At 46.0% G+C, this 15,771-nt stretch overlaps 3 protein-coding genes across 3 annotated transcripts in view; 2 read left to right on the forward strand and 1 right to left on the reverse strand.

The window, feature by feature from the left end:
- Window positions 1–15,771, forward strand: part of MYL7 (myosin light chain 7) — a 149,899-nt gene that overhangs the window by 72,157 nt on the left and 61,971 nt on the right. The gene's annotated exons all lie outside the window — the stretch shown is intronic.
- Window positions 1–15,771, forward strand: part of POLD2 (DNA polymerase delta 2, accessory subunit) — a 177,380-nt gene that overhangs the window by 72,151 nt on the left and 89,458 nt on the right. The window lies entirely within an intron of this gene.
- On the reverse strand, window positions 613–14,128 carry YKT6 (YKT6 vesicular SNARE protein). The gene is made up of 7 exons (XM_012741521.2): window positions 13,862–14,128; window positions 10,015–10,097; window positions 6,989–7,089; window positions 5,996–6,100; window positions 5,597–5,662; window positions 2,009–2,110; window positions 613–907 (listed from the first exon to the last, which is right to left on the reverse strand). The coding sequence occupies exons 1-7, from the start codon at window positions 13,963–13,965 to the stop codon at window positions 872–874; spliced, it is 597 nt and encodes a 198-aa protein (XP_012596975.1). The 5' UTR covers window positions 13,966–14,128; the 3' UTR covers window positions 613–871.

Raw genomic sequence — 15,771 nt, forward strand, 5'->3', positions numbered from 1 at the left:
CAGGTGTCCCTCAGACCCTGGGCAAGTAAGTGCACCGGTGTTTGGATCTTCCTCTGAAGATGGGACACTCCCAGCTGAACGGTGAAGGAACATCCCACTCTCCTGGGCTCAGTGCCCAGCCTGCTGGTATGACCACGACCTACATATTCCAGCCCAGGTCTCAGCTCCTTCCAAACTCCTCTTGCAAGTCACTTTTGTGATACTTGATGGAAGTAGCTTAGGATGGGTTCTGCCCTCAGCAGGAAGCCAATCCTAGCAGAAAGGCAAGCTAAATAACAGTCTCAGAATCTGCTGTTTCCCCCCACCCCAAACAGGCCTTGAACCTGAAGCACTGGTCCGCTGTGGCCACTGCAGTGGGCTCACCCCTCCCCACCCCCCGTGGCCCCAGGAGAGGCTTTCCCAAGGGCCTCCAAACTCTGCCCACTCCAGCCCTTGTATTAGGGACTCTCCCTTCCCACCCACCCCACTCACTGGAGTGTTAATATCATTAATGTACAAATAAAATACAAAGAAAATATATCAAGGATCGAGAAACAGCTGGCTCTGACCTCCCCCCACAGAGCCTTCCTGGGGTTGGCTGAGAATGAGCCCTTCAGCATCTACAGGAGCCACTCAGAGTTTATGGTTTCATTTACCCAAAAATACACTTTTGGGGGCCTCAAATTCTTTCCAAAAGTCTCTACCAGACATGAATTTGAATGGTCCCCAACCCTTTCACCATCCCTCAGTTCTTCCCGGAAACTCCAAAATAAAAAGTGGCCAGTCTGCCCCCACTCCGGGTCCTCTTCTATGGCTGTCTCTTCTTTTCTGGGGGCTGCAGTTCTGATGTGAATGGCGGTGACGTTCCAGCACTGGGCCTCTGCGGGCTGTGTCACATGATTGCACAGCAGGAGTTTTGTTTCCGGGCCTTGAAAGAAACAAACAGGAGCTGAAGAGGACTGAGGAAGGCTGGCCTGGCAGCCCCAACCTCAGCTAGTGTGGCAGAGGGAGCTCCCGGGAAGCAGCAGTCAGAGAAACCAGGACAGGAGGGTGGGGAGGGCAAGGAGGCCTCAAGAGAAGCTGTCCAGAGCAGTTTACATCACCAAACACAGGTAAGCCACAGCTTCCAATGCTATCTGGGATCTTTAGTTTTTTCCACACCCCACTAAAGCTATCAAAAAGGAAGTAAAATTCCTGCTATTATGCCCTATACAATAATACAAACTGGACTGGCTCAGTGTCTTAACTTTGTCCCCACTTTTGTCTTCCAACAATTCTATCTGACCACCATGGTGGTGTTTCTAGAGGATGGTCCTCAGGGTAACAGATGTGGTCCCCACTTGGGATGTAGTCCCAGCTCAGTTCCTGGGAACCACTGTTACCACCTTCTCTCTGGCTTTCTGGTCACAGACTCTCCTACTAACCCCACTTGGCCACCTCCCTCCAATGTGCACATGAAAGCAAATGTGTGTGGACAGATCAAGTAGACTTGTCCCTATTACTGTCCAACAATGGGCCAGCAGTGCCACCTTCACCACATAGGAAGACATTAGCACTGCCCTGAGAAAAAGTGGCAGTCAGCAAGATGCATCCTTCTCAATGGAATACTTCTGTGAAAGGGAAATTAAGTAAAAGCTTAAGAACCTCTTCAGAAAGGCTGAACTGCTGGTATCTTAAGGACTTATAACTAAATACTCAACAGACAGAGGAAATAAGGGCAAACTCTGGTGATCAGAACTTGAATCAACCGTCTGTCTTCTTGGGGAGGGGAGTGTGGGTTCGGGCATCAGCTGAGCAGAGGCAGGGGTGGAACAAGGCCCCTGCCTGCATCCACCCCATCACCACCCGAGTGCCCCTGCGCCTGGGATGCTCCCCTCAGGCTCTCACTGCACAAGGAGTGAAACCTCAATCCACCGTGAGTAAACAGGCTACGACAGACCTATTCATAGTGGCGAGTGCCAGAAGAAACAAGCTGCGACTGCTCTCTGGAAGGGAACACCCCTAAAGCAGACAGGCACTGGGTACTCACAGTTTTATAGAAGGCTTTAGACTGCGTCCCCAGCACCTCGGATTTGGACACCAAGTCATCTAGCTTCTCACCTCGCTCTAACAAAGATTCCATGGTGTTGTGCTGGACAAAAGAAAAAAGAGAAAAGAGAACTCTGGTCTGTTCAGTGAATTGACATGAACTGCTTGTGGAAATTCAGTCACAGGGGTAAGCACCTCCCCTGGCCTCTTCTCCAACACACAAACTTTACCACTAAGCATCAGGACTCAGTCCCAGAACAGTTCCTGTCCCAGTGGACGGAACAGGACCTGGTGACATTCCTATGGAATCTATAAGTTCTAAACGAGATATAAAGGATCCCCAGATCCTTTGTAGATCCAAAAAACTGTCCCCAGCACAGGCTTAGATAACCTCCACTCTAGGAACACTCAAGTACATACACTTTTATATATTAGTGTGGGTGTGTGTATGCATGTTTATACGGGTTCTCTGAAAGAGAAAACAACAGCTGGGTACTATATGATTGTACTGGGTTAGACAGTAGCCCCTCAAAATTAATGCCTACTTAGAACCTCTGAATGTGACATGATTCAGAAACAGGGTCTTTGTAGATGTACTCAGTTAAGATGAGGTCATACCAGATTAGGGTGGGCTCTAACTGGTATCCTGATGAGAAAACAGAAACACACACAGAAGAGAAGGCCACGTGATGACAGAGACAAAGACTGGAGGGATGCACCTACAATCCAAGGAACACCAAGCATTGCCAGCAACCACCAGCAGCTGGGGAGAGGCTGGGATGACTCTCCCTCTGAACATCCAGAAGGAGGCAGCCCTGCAGACACCTTGATTTCAGACTTCTGACTTCCAGAATTGTGCGACAATACATTCCAGCTGTCAGGTCATCCAGTTTGCAGTTATTTGTTACCAGCAGCCACAGGAAACTGACACCGTGGGAAAGCTTTGCCGTCTCATACAGCAGCCACAAATAGCTCCTGAGCACTTAAGATGAGGCAAGTCCAAACAGATGTGCTTTAAGTGCAAGCAAACCAGATTTCACACTCAGACTTGGTATGCACAACGCCTCATTAGTAACTTTTTAGATTGGTTACATGTTGAAAAGTTAGTATTCGAATATGCTGGATAAAATAAAATATACTATTATAATAATTTTCAACTATTTTCCTTTTATCATTTTAAAATATGGATCCCAGAAAATTCAGAGTTAAACGTATGACTCATATATATATTATATCACCACTGGAGAGCATCATGACAAAACATGTCCTGCTTCCCTAAAGGGGGCTGTACCCTAAATGTCTTCACTACAAACCGACTAGGAAACAGAAACATTAACCCTTTTTTGTGGGTTCTAGGGAGAAAGGCCCTGCTGCCAGGGCCCCAAGAAGTCAGCAGCTCACATTTCTCCCCAGATGGCCACTGCTAGAGCAGTGTGCTCTAGCAATGAAATACCGTTTCATACCTGTGCACGTATGTAATGGTACAGAATGAAAAATTAGCAAAAATGTCCTTTATCCCTACATACAGCTGAATCACTCATATTTTTAACATAAAAGGCAACTGGAGGCCGGGCGCGGTGGCTCAGGCCTGTAATCCTAGCACTCTGGGAGGCCGAGGCAGGCGGATTGCTCAAGGTCAGGAGTTCGAAACCACCCTGAGCAAGAGCGAGACCCCGTCTCTACTATAAATAGAAACAAATTAATTGGCCAACTAATATATATACAAAAAATTAGCCGGGCATGGTGGCACATGCCTGTAGTCCCAGCTACTCGGGAGGCTGAGGCAGGAGGATTGCTTGAGCCCAGGAGTTTGAGGTTGCTGTGAGCTAGGCTGACGCCATGGCACTCACTCTAGCCTGGGCAACAAAGCGAGACGCTGTCTCAAAAAAAAAAAAGGCCGGGCGCGGTGGCTCACGCCTGTAATCCTAGCTCTTGGGAGGCCGAGGCGGGCGGATTGCTCAAGGTCAGGAGTTCAAAACCAGCCTGAGCAAGAGCGAGACCCCGTCTCTACTATAAATAGAAAGAAATTAATTGGCCAACTGATATATATATAAAAAAAAAATTAGCCGGGCATGGTGGCACATGCCTGTAGTCCCAGCTACTCGGGAGGCTGAGGCAGAAGGATCGCTCGAGCCCAGGAGTTTGAGGTTGCTGTGAGCTAGGCTAACGCCACGGCACTCACTCTAGCCTGGGCAACAAAGTGATACTCTGTCTCAAAAAAAAAAAAAAAAAAAAAAAGGCAACTGGATTACAGATAAGGACCCAATAACCCAAACTTTATAAGTACAACTAGAACAGGTCAGTGTGAAGATGACCCATCAGCTGTCCAGAGCAGGGAGGAGAGAGAGGTGTCTCAGACTCCTCAGCACTCTCAGACTCAGACTCAGCAGCAGGAGGAGAAAACATGGAGAAACACCCCCACAGTGGTAAGAAAGCTCCAGAGATTACAACAGAGAGATGCTGCAAGACTTTCACATCTAACTTCTATCCCAAAGCCATGTTATCGGGAGTGCGGTCCAGACCTATGTATGAAAGCTCTGGGATCCTTTTAATAGAATGTAGACTCCGAGGCTCTACCCCAGACCAACGAGTCCAAGCCCAGGAGACGCTGACGTACGCTGAAGCTACGCTGGCGTAGATGGAAAAGCTTTATCCTGGGGTGGGTTTTTTCTGGGCTTCACATCCACTTTATATATCCACCAGCTGCTGCGCACTGGTGGAAACTAGGCCTGCATGGTGAGCAGGATGAAAAGATGTTCCAGGTGCTCACAGACTGGTCAGAAAAAACACATAAACAAGCAGTGACAGCAGAGTGACATGAAAGGGTGTAAGAGAGGACAGGGCCCAATCATGAGACTGTGTCAGGGAGTTTGCACTTTATTCTGAAGTGGATTTTGAGAAGAGTGCAGATCAAAGGATACTGTGTGGTAGACAGACTAGAGGTGGGCAGCATGTGAGGGGACCAGTTAGAAGCAAAGGCCACAAAGGCCAGATCTGAGGCAAAAAACAGATGGCTGTTCACATTTCACACGTGTGCAGAATTAAAAAAAAAAAAAGTTTAAGCAGCAGTTACAAATCAGGAGACTTCAGATAAAAATGGATGTTTCTAGCTTTTCTTAAACAGGCCTGACCAACGCTGGGCCTGTATTCCAGCCCATCACTGCCCTTTGGTCAATGCAGAGGGCTTCAGTCTGCTCACCTCTGATGCAGATACTGCAAGGGAGGCACCTTTTGGGGGCTCTGACCTAACAGAGGCACAGTGGTGGGAATCAAGTACCACAGAGGCTAGACCCTCGGAGCCCAGGACTGCCCAGACAGGGAGTAGCCATGGGGAGGAGAGATTCAAGGGCCCCACTGGTTCCCAGCTTGGTCCCCTACAAACAGTGGGTGCTGTGAACCAAAACAGGGGTACAGGAGGAGGGACAGTTGAATGCCCAGTGGTGGGGGGTGGGCAATCCCATTTCCCAGAGTGCTGTGGTTATTATCAAAACAAGGAACAATTCTGTGTGTGCCTGGGCGATGGTAAATGCTTTCACCCGCCTCCCTAACAGCCCCAGTTCTTGGGTTTGTTCTCCACTTTCCTGCTTACCAGAATGATTTTGGTCTCGTCGAGTTCGGCCTGCACTTTACTTATGGGGTCAGCTTCTCGGGGGTTCTAGGAAAGAGCCAAAAATATGAACAAAGTCAGGACTGAGGTGGCTACATGGAAACAAAGCTCAAAACTGAGGAAGCTGGAGAAACTTTCACAGGTTAAAAACCATGGCCTGTTTAAACATACAACAGAGAAACACAAAGCCTGCCCAGAGCTTGAGTTCCCAGGTCTGCAGGTAGATTCCCTGTGATTTTCAAACAGAAGGCTCAAGAGAGAACAATGGCACCAAAACGTGTCAGAAGTCACTGGACCAGAACTATCAGGGTGGTTGGCTTTTTCAGTTTCACATAGATTCTGGGCCACGTGGTCTCAGTATGATACTCCCTTAAACCCTACCTGGTATCTGCTGAGGTGACCATCCAGGGCTGTATAACGGATTGTGGCAGGGGATCCTACTGGCCAGTCCATCTTGTCCACCTGGTTGGAGAATTCATCCAGTACCTGCAAGACAAAATAACCTCAGCAATCACCCACATGTACTCACCACTACCTGCCACAACAGGGCTTCACCCCTGAGCACCTCACCCTGATAGAGGCTCCCATGCCACCTAGAGCCCAGGAAGAAGGGAAGAAGAGGATATATAATGGCAAGGGGGAAAATCTAGGCTAAAGTTCTTTCCAAATTTTTCTTATCATTAAAACAAATGCTAAGTATTCTAGATATCAAAAGTGAAGTATGCCCAGCCTGACATGAACCTCACCTGGGGAATGATAAAAGTATTTCAAATTTTAAGCTACAGGTATTCAAGAAAAAGGACACTGGCCCTCTAATCTTTCAAAGCAATTTTTCAAAAAGGGAATTAGACCTTCCAGATTTAAAATACTGCATTTCACATGCTTGGAAGTGTAGGGAATATGCTGACACCTCTGTTTTCAAGGAGTTTAAAATTAGCACCACATGAAAAAATTAAACAATGCTTAGGTACAAGCTCCATGGTGCAACTGCCAACACCAGGGACAGAGCAGCAGTAACTACAAGAGGCAATGTGGTGAGAGTGAGGGCCTTCAGGAGGGGACCCCTCCAGCACGAGCACAGGAGTGAGAACACAAGACACAGCTGTCTCCAAGGGCTCCATTCTCCGAGGAGAGATGCTGCAACTCAGTAGCCTAAATCCAGGTAGGATGAGGTTAGAAGTCAGCACCAGAGAAGGTACCTGGGCAGGGATGCCAAATTCTCTCTTGATTTTGGGGAGTAAGGAGAGCTGAAAATATTTTGACTTTGGACACATTTCATCCCTATTCCTCGGGCACTGCTGTCACTCCTGGCCCCAGTCCACAGATGTGCCACACTCATCATCCAAGTCCCACAGAACCAAACCAAAAACTCACTTTCTCCAGCAAGGTAAAGGCCACCCGGGATGGGTATTCATTGTCAGCAATGGCCACACCTGCAAGACTGTCATTCCGGACGTAGACATGGCACAGATACTCTAAGGAAACAACAGATCAGACACGTGGATATTTACATGAGAACTTCAGACTTTTTTAATCCCCAAAAATCAAAGCATCACAATGCTGGGCTCCTGCCTTTTGTTTCAAATGAAGCCACTTGGAAGGTCAATAACTCTAATCAAGATTTGTGGAGAGACTGCGCAGCCTGGCTCAATGGACCACACCTGGGAGCTTGGTGCAATACCTACTTCAGGACCAATAAATGGCCAGAGGCCTAGTATGCAAAGCCAGGGCCAAAAAGAGCCACCAGTGGTGCAGAAAATACACCAAGGCAACATGGTCCTGGAAGCATTTCCAAGTTACTACCTTGAGCTCAGGTTAGGTTGGGCTGTTATCTTGGAGATTTGTAGCTCTTTAAGGCTCTGTGCTGCTTCCAAACTAAGGGAAGTCTGGACAAGCCAAGCAGTCTCCATTTTCTTAAAAAAAAAAAAACAAGCAAAAAACCCTTTCAAAGCAGACAATGGTCAAAAAATTACCTCCCAGGCCCTCAGTCTTCCATATCATAGCAACCCTGCTTGGCCTGCTGGGTTGGTGACTGGGGAGGAGGGGGATCAATCTAGAAAAAGATTAGCCACTGCTGGCTGAGGTCTTCAGTGTTACTGCACTAAAGTCATCACAGGATTGAAAGGTACAGTTTGTACAAGGGCTTCTGCAAATATTCATAATCCACAGGATTGTTCATTTTCATCACTTCAAAAGGATTCAGAAATGACACAGCTAACCATATCCCAAGGAAAGAGAAATGTAAGGATTACAGCTTACAAATAAGAGCCTTCTTGTCCTTAACCACTTCGGTATGGCGCTCACCAGCTAGAAACCTTGCCCACAGCTGGCACTCACAGTCCGCACAATAGTTTGTGCTGTGCACTGACGACGAATTGGTTTTGCTCTTGTGTGATGAGGAAAGCTTTAAAGCACTGAAAGCTTGTTTTACTTTACAGGCAGCTTTACTTGTAAATCAGAAGAGGTAACATATACATATATATGTTTTTATTACGTTACTTTTAAATGTTCACAATTTTATTTTGATAAATGAAAAATTAGAAAAGTCAATTCAAAATTATAGACTAAAGTCGACGTTCAGCTGTGGCTACTGACTACAGTCGACGCTCAGCTGTGTGATTTCATCTGTGGCTATGGACTATAGCTGACGCTCATACTGAAGTGGTTAACCCTGTGCACTCGCTTGCTTTTTTTCTCGATTCCTTTATTCTACTCGGGATTTAAGTTTTTAAATACCCCAGATTTTACAAAGCATGGCAGTAGAATAAAAAACTGGAGTTTCTTTTCATACAAACTTATTTATTTGGATTTTTTTATATTTCAAATTATTGATACATTCAAAGAGTAATTTTAATCTCTATAATTTTTCATGGTGTGATATTTTTTGAAACATTCACCCACATGAAGACCTGGTTTACATTCACGTTTCACAAATATAAATTGTCTCTCCTCTTCCTCCTTTGATTTTTCTGTTAGAACAAACAACACAATCTTTGTGTTTTTTGTTAGGGTGGGGTGTGATTATATGGAGCTTCCCATCTAAACGTTGCTCTAAGTTAGTGGATAATAATCTACCCCTGGAAGTTAGTGTACCATCTCTGCATTTACATTTTACTTGTCCTTTCATGCTAATGAAAACAAGAAAAGATACTGGAAAAATAGACAAAAATCCTCCTCCCCCTTCCCCCTGCCCCCGTGGTGAAACTACGCGTTGAGTGTGGCCCGACATACTAGCTGTTACCAATGCTAACTGTGTTGAGTCACACTCGACATCACACTCGACAGAGTACAAAGGGTTAAGGATCTGACCCAGAAGATTGCAATGCTAAACAACAGAAAAACAAATAAAAGAGGAGGGACAGACTATGAGCCCCTGAAATCAGAAAAGGGCCAGAGATAAAGGAGAACAGGAATGAAGAGGACGACGACAGGAGGTCATCACCAATGCTCCTCAGATTTCATATACCATCCCCCCCCCCCCAAGAAAAAGATTCAAACATGGGGTCAAAGTGCACACACTCCACAGAAACTGAGAAACTCATCGGTGTCTGAGGAATTGTCCTTAAGTAATACACTTGGAAAGGCAGACACCATTTAAAGGAAAACAAAGCAATAACACTGAAATATTCGTGATTCCATTACTTCTCTAGGGTTAACAGCACAGAGACCCCACACAGACTATACACAAGGTATCCCAAAAGTCTCTATACAAAGGAAAAATTCTGTAAATTCTTAAAATGAATATTTTGTAAATAAAGGTACATTTAGCTACAATTTCCCATTTTCCCCATGTATGGTGAAGTTTGGTACACTCTGTATAAGCAACACTGCCTGTGTTGTAAGTAACATTTATATCATCAATTCAGTTACTCTTCATCACATGACTCAAGGTCCATGCATGTGTGAGATGGTTTTTGTCTCTATCTGATGAAATTTATTCCTGAACTCTTTCCTTATCTGTCTGTATAATATACACATCTAAAAAAAATTGCTAAAAACTCTTATACAAAACCTGAATTATGAAAAACTAAAAATAATGAGTTTTCAGATTCCTGGTCAAAAAAAATCTAAGGAGCACAGAATGCAGTAGTACCTCCACACTGCAAGCTGGAAATCCTTTTTTGAGGGGTCTATAACTCTGGGGGGAAAGGGAAAAATACAATATGAACACTGCTATTGCTTCAAGAGAGACCCTGATCTTAAGAGAGTCTAAGCTTGGGAGCACTTTTATCCAGGAAGCTTAGACTGTGGGAATAGAATTCTGCATAAATATGAAAAGGAGGAAGGAAGAGAAAACAAGCTAGCAGAGGAATGCGGTCCCAGGAAAGAGAAGAGCTGTGTGCTACCTGAGGTGTGACAGCCAGGCCAGCACACACTCAGAAGTTGGAGAGCCCTCTTACCTTGTTCTTTGACAGAAGATCTGGTGCCTTTCGCTGAGCGCTCCACAATCAGTTGACTTGTGAAGGTCATGAATTCCTGAACACTAAGAAACACAGTGTGTATTTATTATCTTCCTCCCATCACCTTGTCCCCAACCAAATGGAAAGTGACCTCTGAGCTTATACACAAGGAGACATTGCTTCTTGGTTTTGTTCCTTTCCCTCTCAACCCTAGTAACAAATAATAAACAGTCTGTAAATGAACACAAATAAAGATAATTACGAATAATCATCACCATTCAAGCAACATCTGTTTGCTACCTAACTTTCCAAAACCACTTACTTCAGACTTCTGGGGAATTTTCTACAGGCTACAGTCTATTTCACATTTTGGTCAAAGCATGATTTGGCAAAGCGGGAGGCAACTGCTGCTCTTAAGGCCCCACTAATTTTCAAGAAGTAGGACAGGCCGGGCGCGGTGGCTCATGCCTGTAATCCTAGCACTTTGGGAGGCCGAGGCAGGCAGATTGCTCAAGGTCAGGAGTTCGAAACCAGCCTGAGCGAGACCCCGTCTCTACCAAAAATAGAAAGAAATTAATTGACCAACTAAAAATATATAAACAAAAAATTAGCTAGGCATGGTGGCGGATGCCTGTAGTCCCAGCTACTCGGGAGGCTGAGGCAGAAGGATCGCTGAGCCCAGGAGATTGAGGTTGCTGTGAGCCAGGCTGACACCACGGCACTCACTCTAGCCTGGGCAACAAAGTGAGACTCTGTCTCAAAAAAAAAAAAAAAAAAAAAGTAGGACAAATAAAAACAGCACTAGAAAAACAGTAGTGGCAAAAACTGTCAGGCAGATGCACAACCAGTTATGGCTGTGGCCATATGACGGACGCTGGCAATGCCACAAACATCCACAGTGAGTGTTGGCTCAGGTCTACTGGAGCTCATCCATGAAACCAGCACCCTGGGAGGAATGGAAGGAAACAGATTAGCCAAGCAAGACAAGGAAGGGGGAAATGCCTCATACAAAGGCTGAAAGGAAGGAAAGGGTTCATCATGGGCCCAGAAGAGAGATCTGGCCAGAATGGAATAGTCATATATGATCCAGCCAGAGGACCCTCTGACTGGGGATGTGATATAAAGGACAGCCAGAGCCATCAGAGCAGGGTCTTTAACTTGGAGTTCACAGCAGGCTCTAGCAGAGCCATATAGAAAACTGAAGACCCAACTCTGGAATCACAGTTCCACCACTTACTAGGTATGTGACCTCAAGCCAGTTACTACGCTGTGCCTTATCGATAAAATCAAGACCCATGTGGGCTGGGCGCGGTGGCTCATGCCTGTAATCCTAGCACTCTGGGAGGCCGAGGACGGTGGATTGCTTGAGGTCAGGAGTTCGAAACCAGCTCTGAGTAAGAGGGAGACCCTGTCTCTACTATAAAGAGAAAGAAATTAATTGGCCAACTAATATATATATATATATATGTTAGCCGGGCATGGTGGCGCATGCCTGCAGCCCCAGCTACTCGGGAGGCTGAGGCAGGAGGATTGCTTGAGCCAGGAGTTTGAGGTTGCTGTGAGTTAGGCTGACGCCACGGCACTCACTCTAGTCTGGGCAACAAAGCGAGACTCTGTCTCAAAAAAAAAGACCGATGTGACAATTAAATGAGTTAATAAAGTACTTGGCACAAAGCTTGGCACACAGTATTACTTGTTATTATTTTGAGGGAATGATATGATCAAAATAGTCTCTTAGAGAAGAAGTCCCCAAACAAAGAAGCCTTTGCAGTAAAACTAAAAAGAGACAGTGCTTGAAGTAAGTAGGTCTGTAATTAGAGGAAAAATTGTGTTAATTGTGACAGCATGTATCTGAAGGCCAAAAAAGCTGGAAATCACTCAAAAGGTTTTAAGCTTGAGGTCAGGTAATCATGGGGGGAGGCAAGACAGAAGTGAGGTCAACTTATAAGAAAATAAGCTCAGCTGGAACATGTGTTGTTTTAAGAGATGTTAGTAGAGATGTCCATTTAGTGTTATAGCTGTTAGTCATCTGAAACTAGTGTGGGTATCCCAACCACGTGAGGTGTAAGTCCTACAGTGAAATCTGTGAGACTCTTCAATATTTTTTTTCATTATTAAACATGTGGCATCACTATGAGAATCTTCAATATTAATTGAAAGGAAAAAAGAAAAAAAAATCAGAGCAAAGTTGGCACCAAAAGTTCCATCTGAGAAAAGCAATAACACAGAGCAAAGAATAGAGGTCATGGTAAAGAAAGCAAAGTAACAAGAAGAACTCTAAGAAGGAGCCATTAGATGATAAAGCAATTCCACCTTTGGATATGTATCAAAAAGAAATGTAATCAGGGTCAAGATATTTGTACATCATGTTTATAGCAATATTATTCACAATGACTAAAACGGGGAAGCAACTCAAGTGTCCATCAACAGATGAGTAAATAAGCAAAATATGGTGTATAATTCAGTGGAATATTATTCAGCCTTAAAAAGGAAGGAAATTCTAATATGTGGAACACGGATGAACTTTGAGGACATTACGCTAAGTGAAATAAGCCAGTTCCAAACAGACATAAACTGCATGATTTCACTTGTATGAAGTCCCTAGAGTAGTTAAAATCATACAGACAAATTAGAATGGTAGTTGCCAGGGGACAAGAGAGGAGGGAATGGGGAGTTAGTGTTTAATGGGCACAGAGTTTCAGTTTTACAAGATGAAAAGAGTTCTGGAAATAAATGGTGGTGATGGTTGTATAACATTATCAATTTATTTAATTCCACTGAACTACACACTCAAAAATAATTAAAATGACAACTTTATGTGCATTTTAGAATTAAAAAAATAAATTTTTAGAAAGAATCAAAAGGAGCAGAAAGTTTCAACAAAATAACAAAATTTTTTGTAGATCTAGCCAGCAGGTCACTGGGAAAGAAATCTCATCAAGAACAAATAGTTGCAATGAAACAATGAAAACAGAATCCAAATGGCAGATTCCATCAGACTTTAAGACAAGATGACCATAGATAACTGATCCTGTAGGGTCCTTCTCCTTTTGTGCCTGAGTCACCCCACCCCTCCCACCAATGGGCTGGAAGTATCTATGGTACTTCTAATACCTTCCCGCAATTAAAGCACCCCAGAAACATTTAAAAGCCTGTAAGCCCTATAGATTCCATGCTTCCTTCCAAATCTTCAATGTAGAAAGAACCCTCTCCTATTAGCAGTTTCCAAACATTAAACAGCATACAATCTGGGTTTGCGTCCTAGGTGGTTGTGGTATATAAGCTCTCCAGACCTCAGTGATTTCACGCATAAAAAAAAGAGTATACCAATATCTCTCATACTGAATTTTTGGGAAGGAGCCCCCACAGGAAAATAAAATGTGACTCTCAAGATGTGGCACCAGGGTCAGAATCATTGGATGAAAGATATTGGTTTAAAATATAGATTTCCAGGCTTCAACCTACTAGTTCAGAATATCTGGGCACGAAACTTGACCATATGCACTATTTCAAAGTCCCCTTATAATTTTTACACGACAGAAATTTGAAAAATACTGAATACAGGACGATGTTCTATAATAGTATAAGCCTTTTACGAGCGAATGGTGGATGATTCCTTAGAAGTGCATTCCGCCGTACAAGGGTACAGGCCCAGACACCAGGCTCTCCCTGCCCCGCCCCCCTGTCCATGGACCTCCCCTCTCCACCGGCCCGTGACTCCGACCCGGGCCTCCCCCTGCCCACCCTGCCCCCGCCTTCGGGTCTCCCCGATCCCCGCCCCTGCCCCCGACCCCAGCCTCTCCTCTCCAGTCTGGCCGCCACGATCCCGCCGCCTGCCGCCGCTCACCTGGACCTCTGGAAGAAGCTGAAGGAAGACACGTCGTACGCAGCTTTGAGGAGCACCACTTTGGGGTCGCCTTTGTAGAGGACACTGAGGCTGTACAGCTTCATGGCTCCGAGCCCTCGGGCCGCCCGCCCCCGCGCGGGACCGGCTCGCAAGGACCAGCGCAGCCGCCGCCCTTCGGGACCGCCGCCGCCTACTGGCCCCCAGCAGCCGGCTGCTGACGGGGCTGCCGCCGGCTTCCTCCTCCTGCCTCTAGGTCCACTTCCGGTTCCGGTCAGGCGCCGTCGCCCGAGACCGAACGAAGGTTTCTCATGCCCCGGATGCAGAAAGGAGCGGCCGGAAAAACGACGCAGAGAGGAGCAGGGCGCCGCGTGTCCCGTTCGCCTGGCGGACTCGGCCGCGCCCCGCGGTGCTGTGTTAGGGGATGCTGGGTCCCTTTGGGTCGTTCCGGGGCGCTCTGGGCTGTGCTGGGCCGTCCAGCTGTCTCACACTCCCCACTCCGGGCCACAAGAGCAACTCATACCTGCCTTTTGGGCAGTGAGACCCCGAGCAACACCCCCGGGCCGGTACTCTGCTGGAGGGAGGAACCTTTTCTTCCTTAGGCCCCTTCAGGGACGTGAAGAGTGCCTCCCGATGTCAGATTGAGTGCTCCTGCCGTGTGTGCGAGCCTATTCCGGGCGACAAAGGACCGCTCGGCACAAGGGTACAGGGGAAAGCGCTGATTTAGGACCTCATAAAATAGCAGAGCCTCTTCTCAAGAGGGGACCGAAATTGAGCTCCATATTGCAAGGAACAGCTTGGTGCACGTGACACGGAGAACTTCATTTTGCTTGCCTTGTTGAAATAATGCAAGTCCATGGATGGAATGCGTGAGGCATAGTTCCCTGAGGGTGCCACATCTTGCCCGTTTCTTGTGTATTTTATGGCATCAAGTAATCAGAAAAGAACTTGCAAGATACATACACATGAAAGGACTTTGGTCTTTGGAAGTTGGCAGTAAGGTCGTACAATATCATACTAGAAGCAGCCAGATCTGAGATGATGGGAAAGAGATGATATATTGGAAAACCAACAGCATCACTCTAAACATTACTCTAAATCAGGATTTCTCCACCTCAGCACTACTGACATTTTGGGTTGGATAGTTCTTTGTTGTGGGGTGGAGGCTGCCCTGTGTATGGTAGGCGGCATCTCATGCCTTGTACCCAATAGATGTCAGTATCCACCCAACCCCCATTATGGCAATCAAAAATGTCTCCAAATGTGCCCTGGGAAACAGTGGATTAGAGAACCATTGCTCTAAACAATCTGTGGCAGAAGGAAGTTCCCCACACCTGCCCACTCAGCACCTCCCTCACCAACCCTCTTCCCTGGGTATTTCCAAACACGGAGAGTGGAAAAAGCTTTTGCACTTCTCCTCCATTTTGTTGCTAAACATCAGGAACAGCCATTGGCCATAGCTAGGCCCAGCCACCCACCAACATGGGCACAGAAGTCTGACAAGCCTGGTAGCTGGGTGCTATCATTCCAGCCACTTCCTGCCTGCACTGACATCATTGCCCTCTAGGCGGCAGGTGAGAGTAGTTTCTGAGGGAAATCTCCGAAGCCCTGGTTCCCTTCTGCACTGAAAGTTGTACAAAAGGATCAGGAAGACAGTACTTGGATGAAATGGATTTAAATGTATTCACTTGACACATAATAGTAGCCGTCCCAAAGTTTCCCTTACACCAGACACTTTCCATGAGCTACCTCATTTAATCCTCACTAAAACAGAAAAAAATATTATTACCACCTTACAGACATAGAAACTGAGATTCAGTTTAAGGAAATTGTTAGTAAGAGGCAGAGCTAGGTTTCAGATGTCGACATTGAAACGCTTAACAAACTCTACTCCTGGCAGCTCCCCACTCCTC

This window comes from Microcebus murinus, chromosome 9 (assembly GCF_040939455.1).
Source record: "Microcebus murinus isolate Inina chromosome 9, M.murinus_Inina_mat1.0, whole genome shotgun sequence".
In the NCBI taxonomy this organism is placed as follows: Eukaryota; Metazoa; Chordata; class Mammalia; order Primates; family Cheirogaleidae; genus Microcebus; species Microcebus murinus.

Bases quoted from the DNA above. Each gene is read 5' to 3' on its own strand.
- YKT6 (XM_012741521.2), bottom strand. From the start codon at position 13,965: ATGAAGCTGTACAGCCTCAGTGTCCTCTACAAAGGCGACCCCAAAGTG. The intron at 7,090-10,014 runs GTAAGAGGGCTC...TTGTTTCCTTAG, and splicing joins ATCTTCTGTCAAAGAACAAG to AGTATCTGTGCCATGTCTAC. The intron at 6,101-6,988 runs GTGAGTTTTTGG...TTTGTCTTGCAG, and splicing joins CCTTTACCTTGCTGGAGAAA to GTACTGGATGAATTCTCCAA.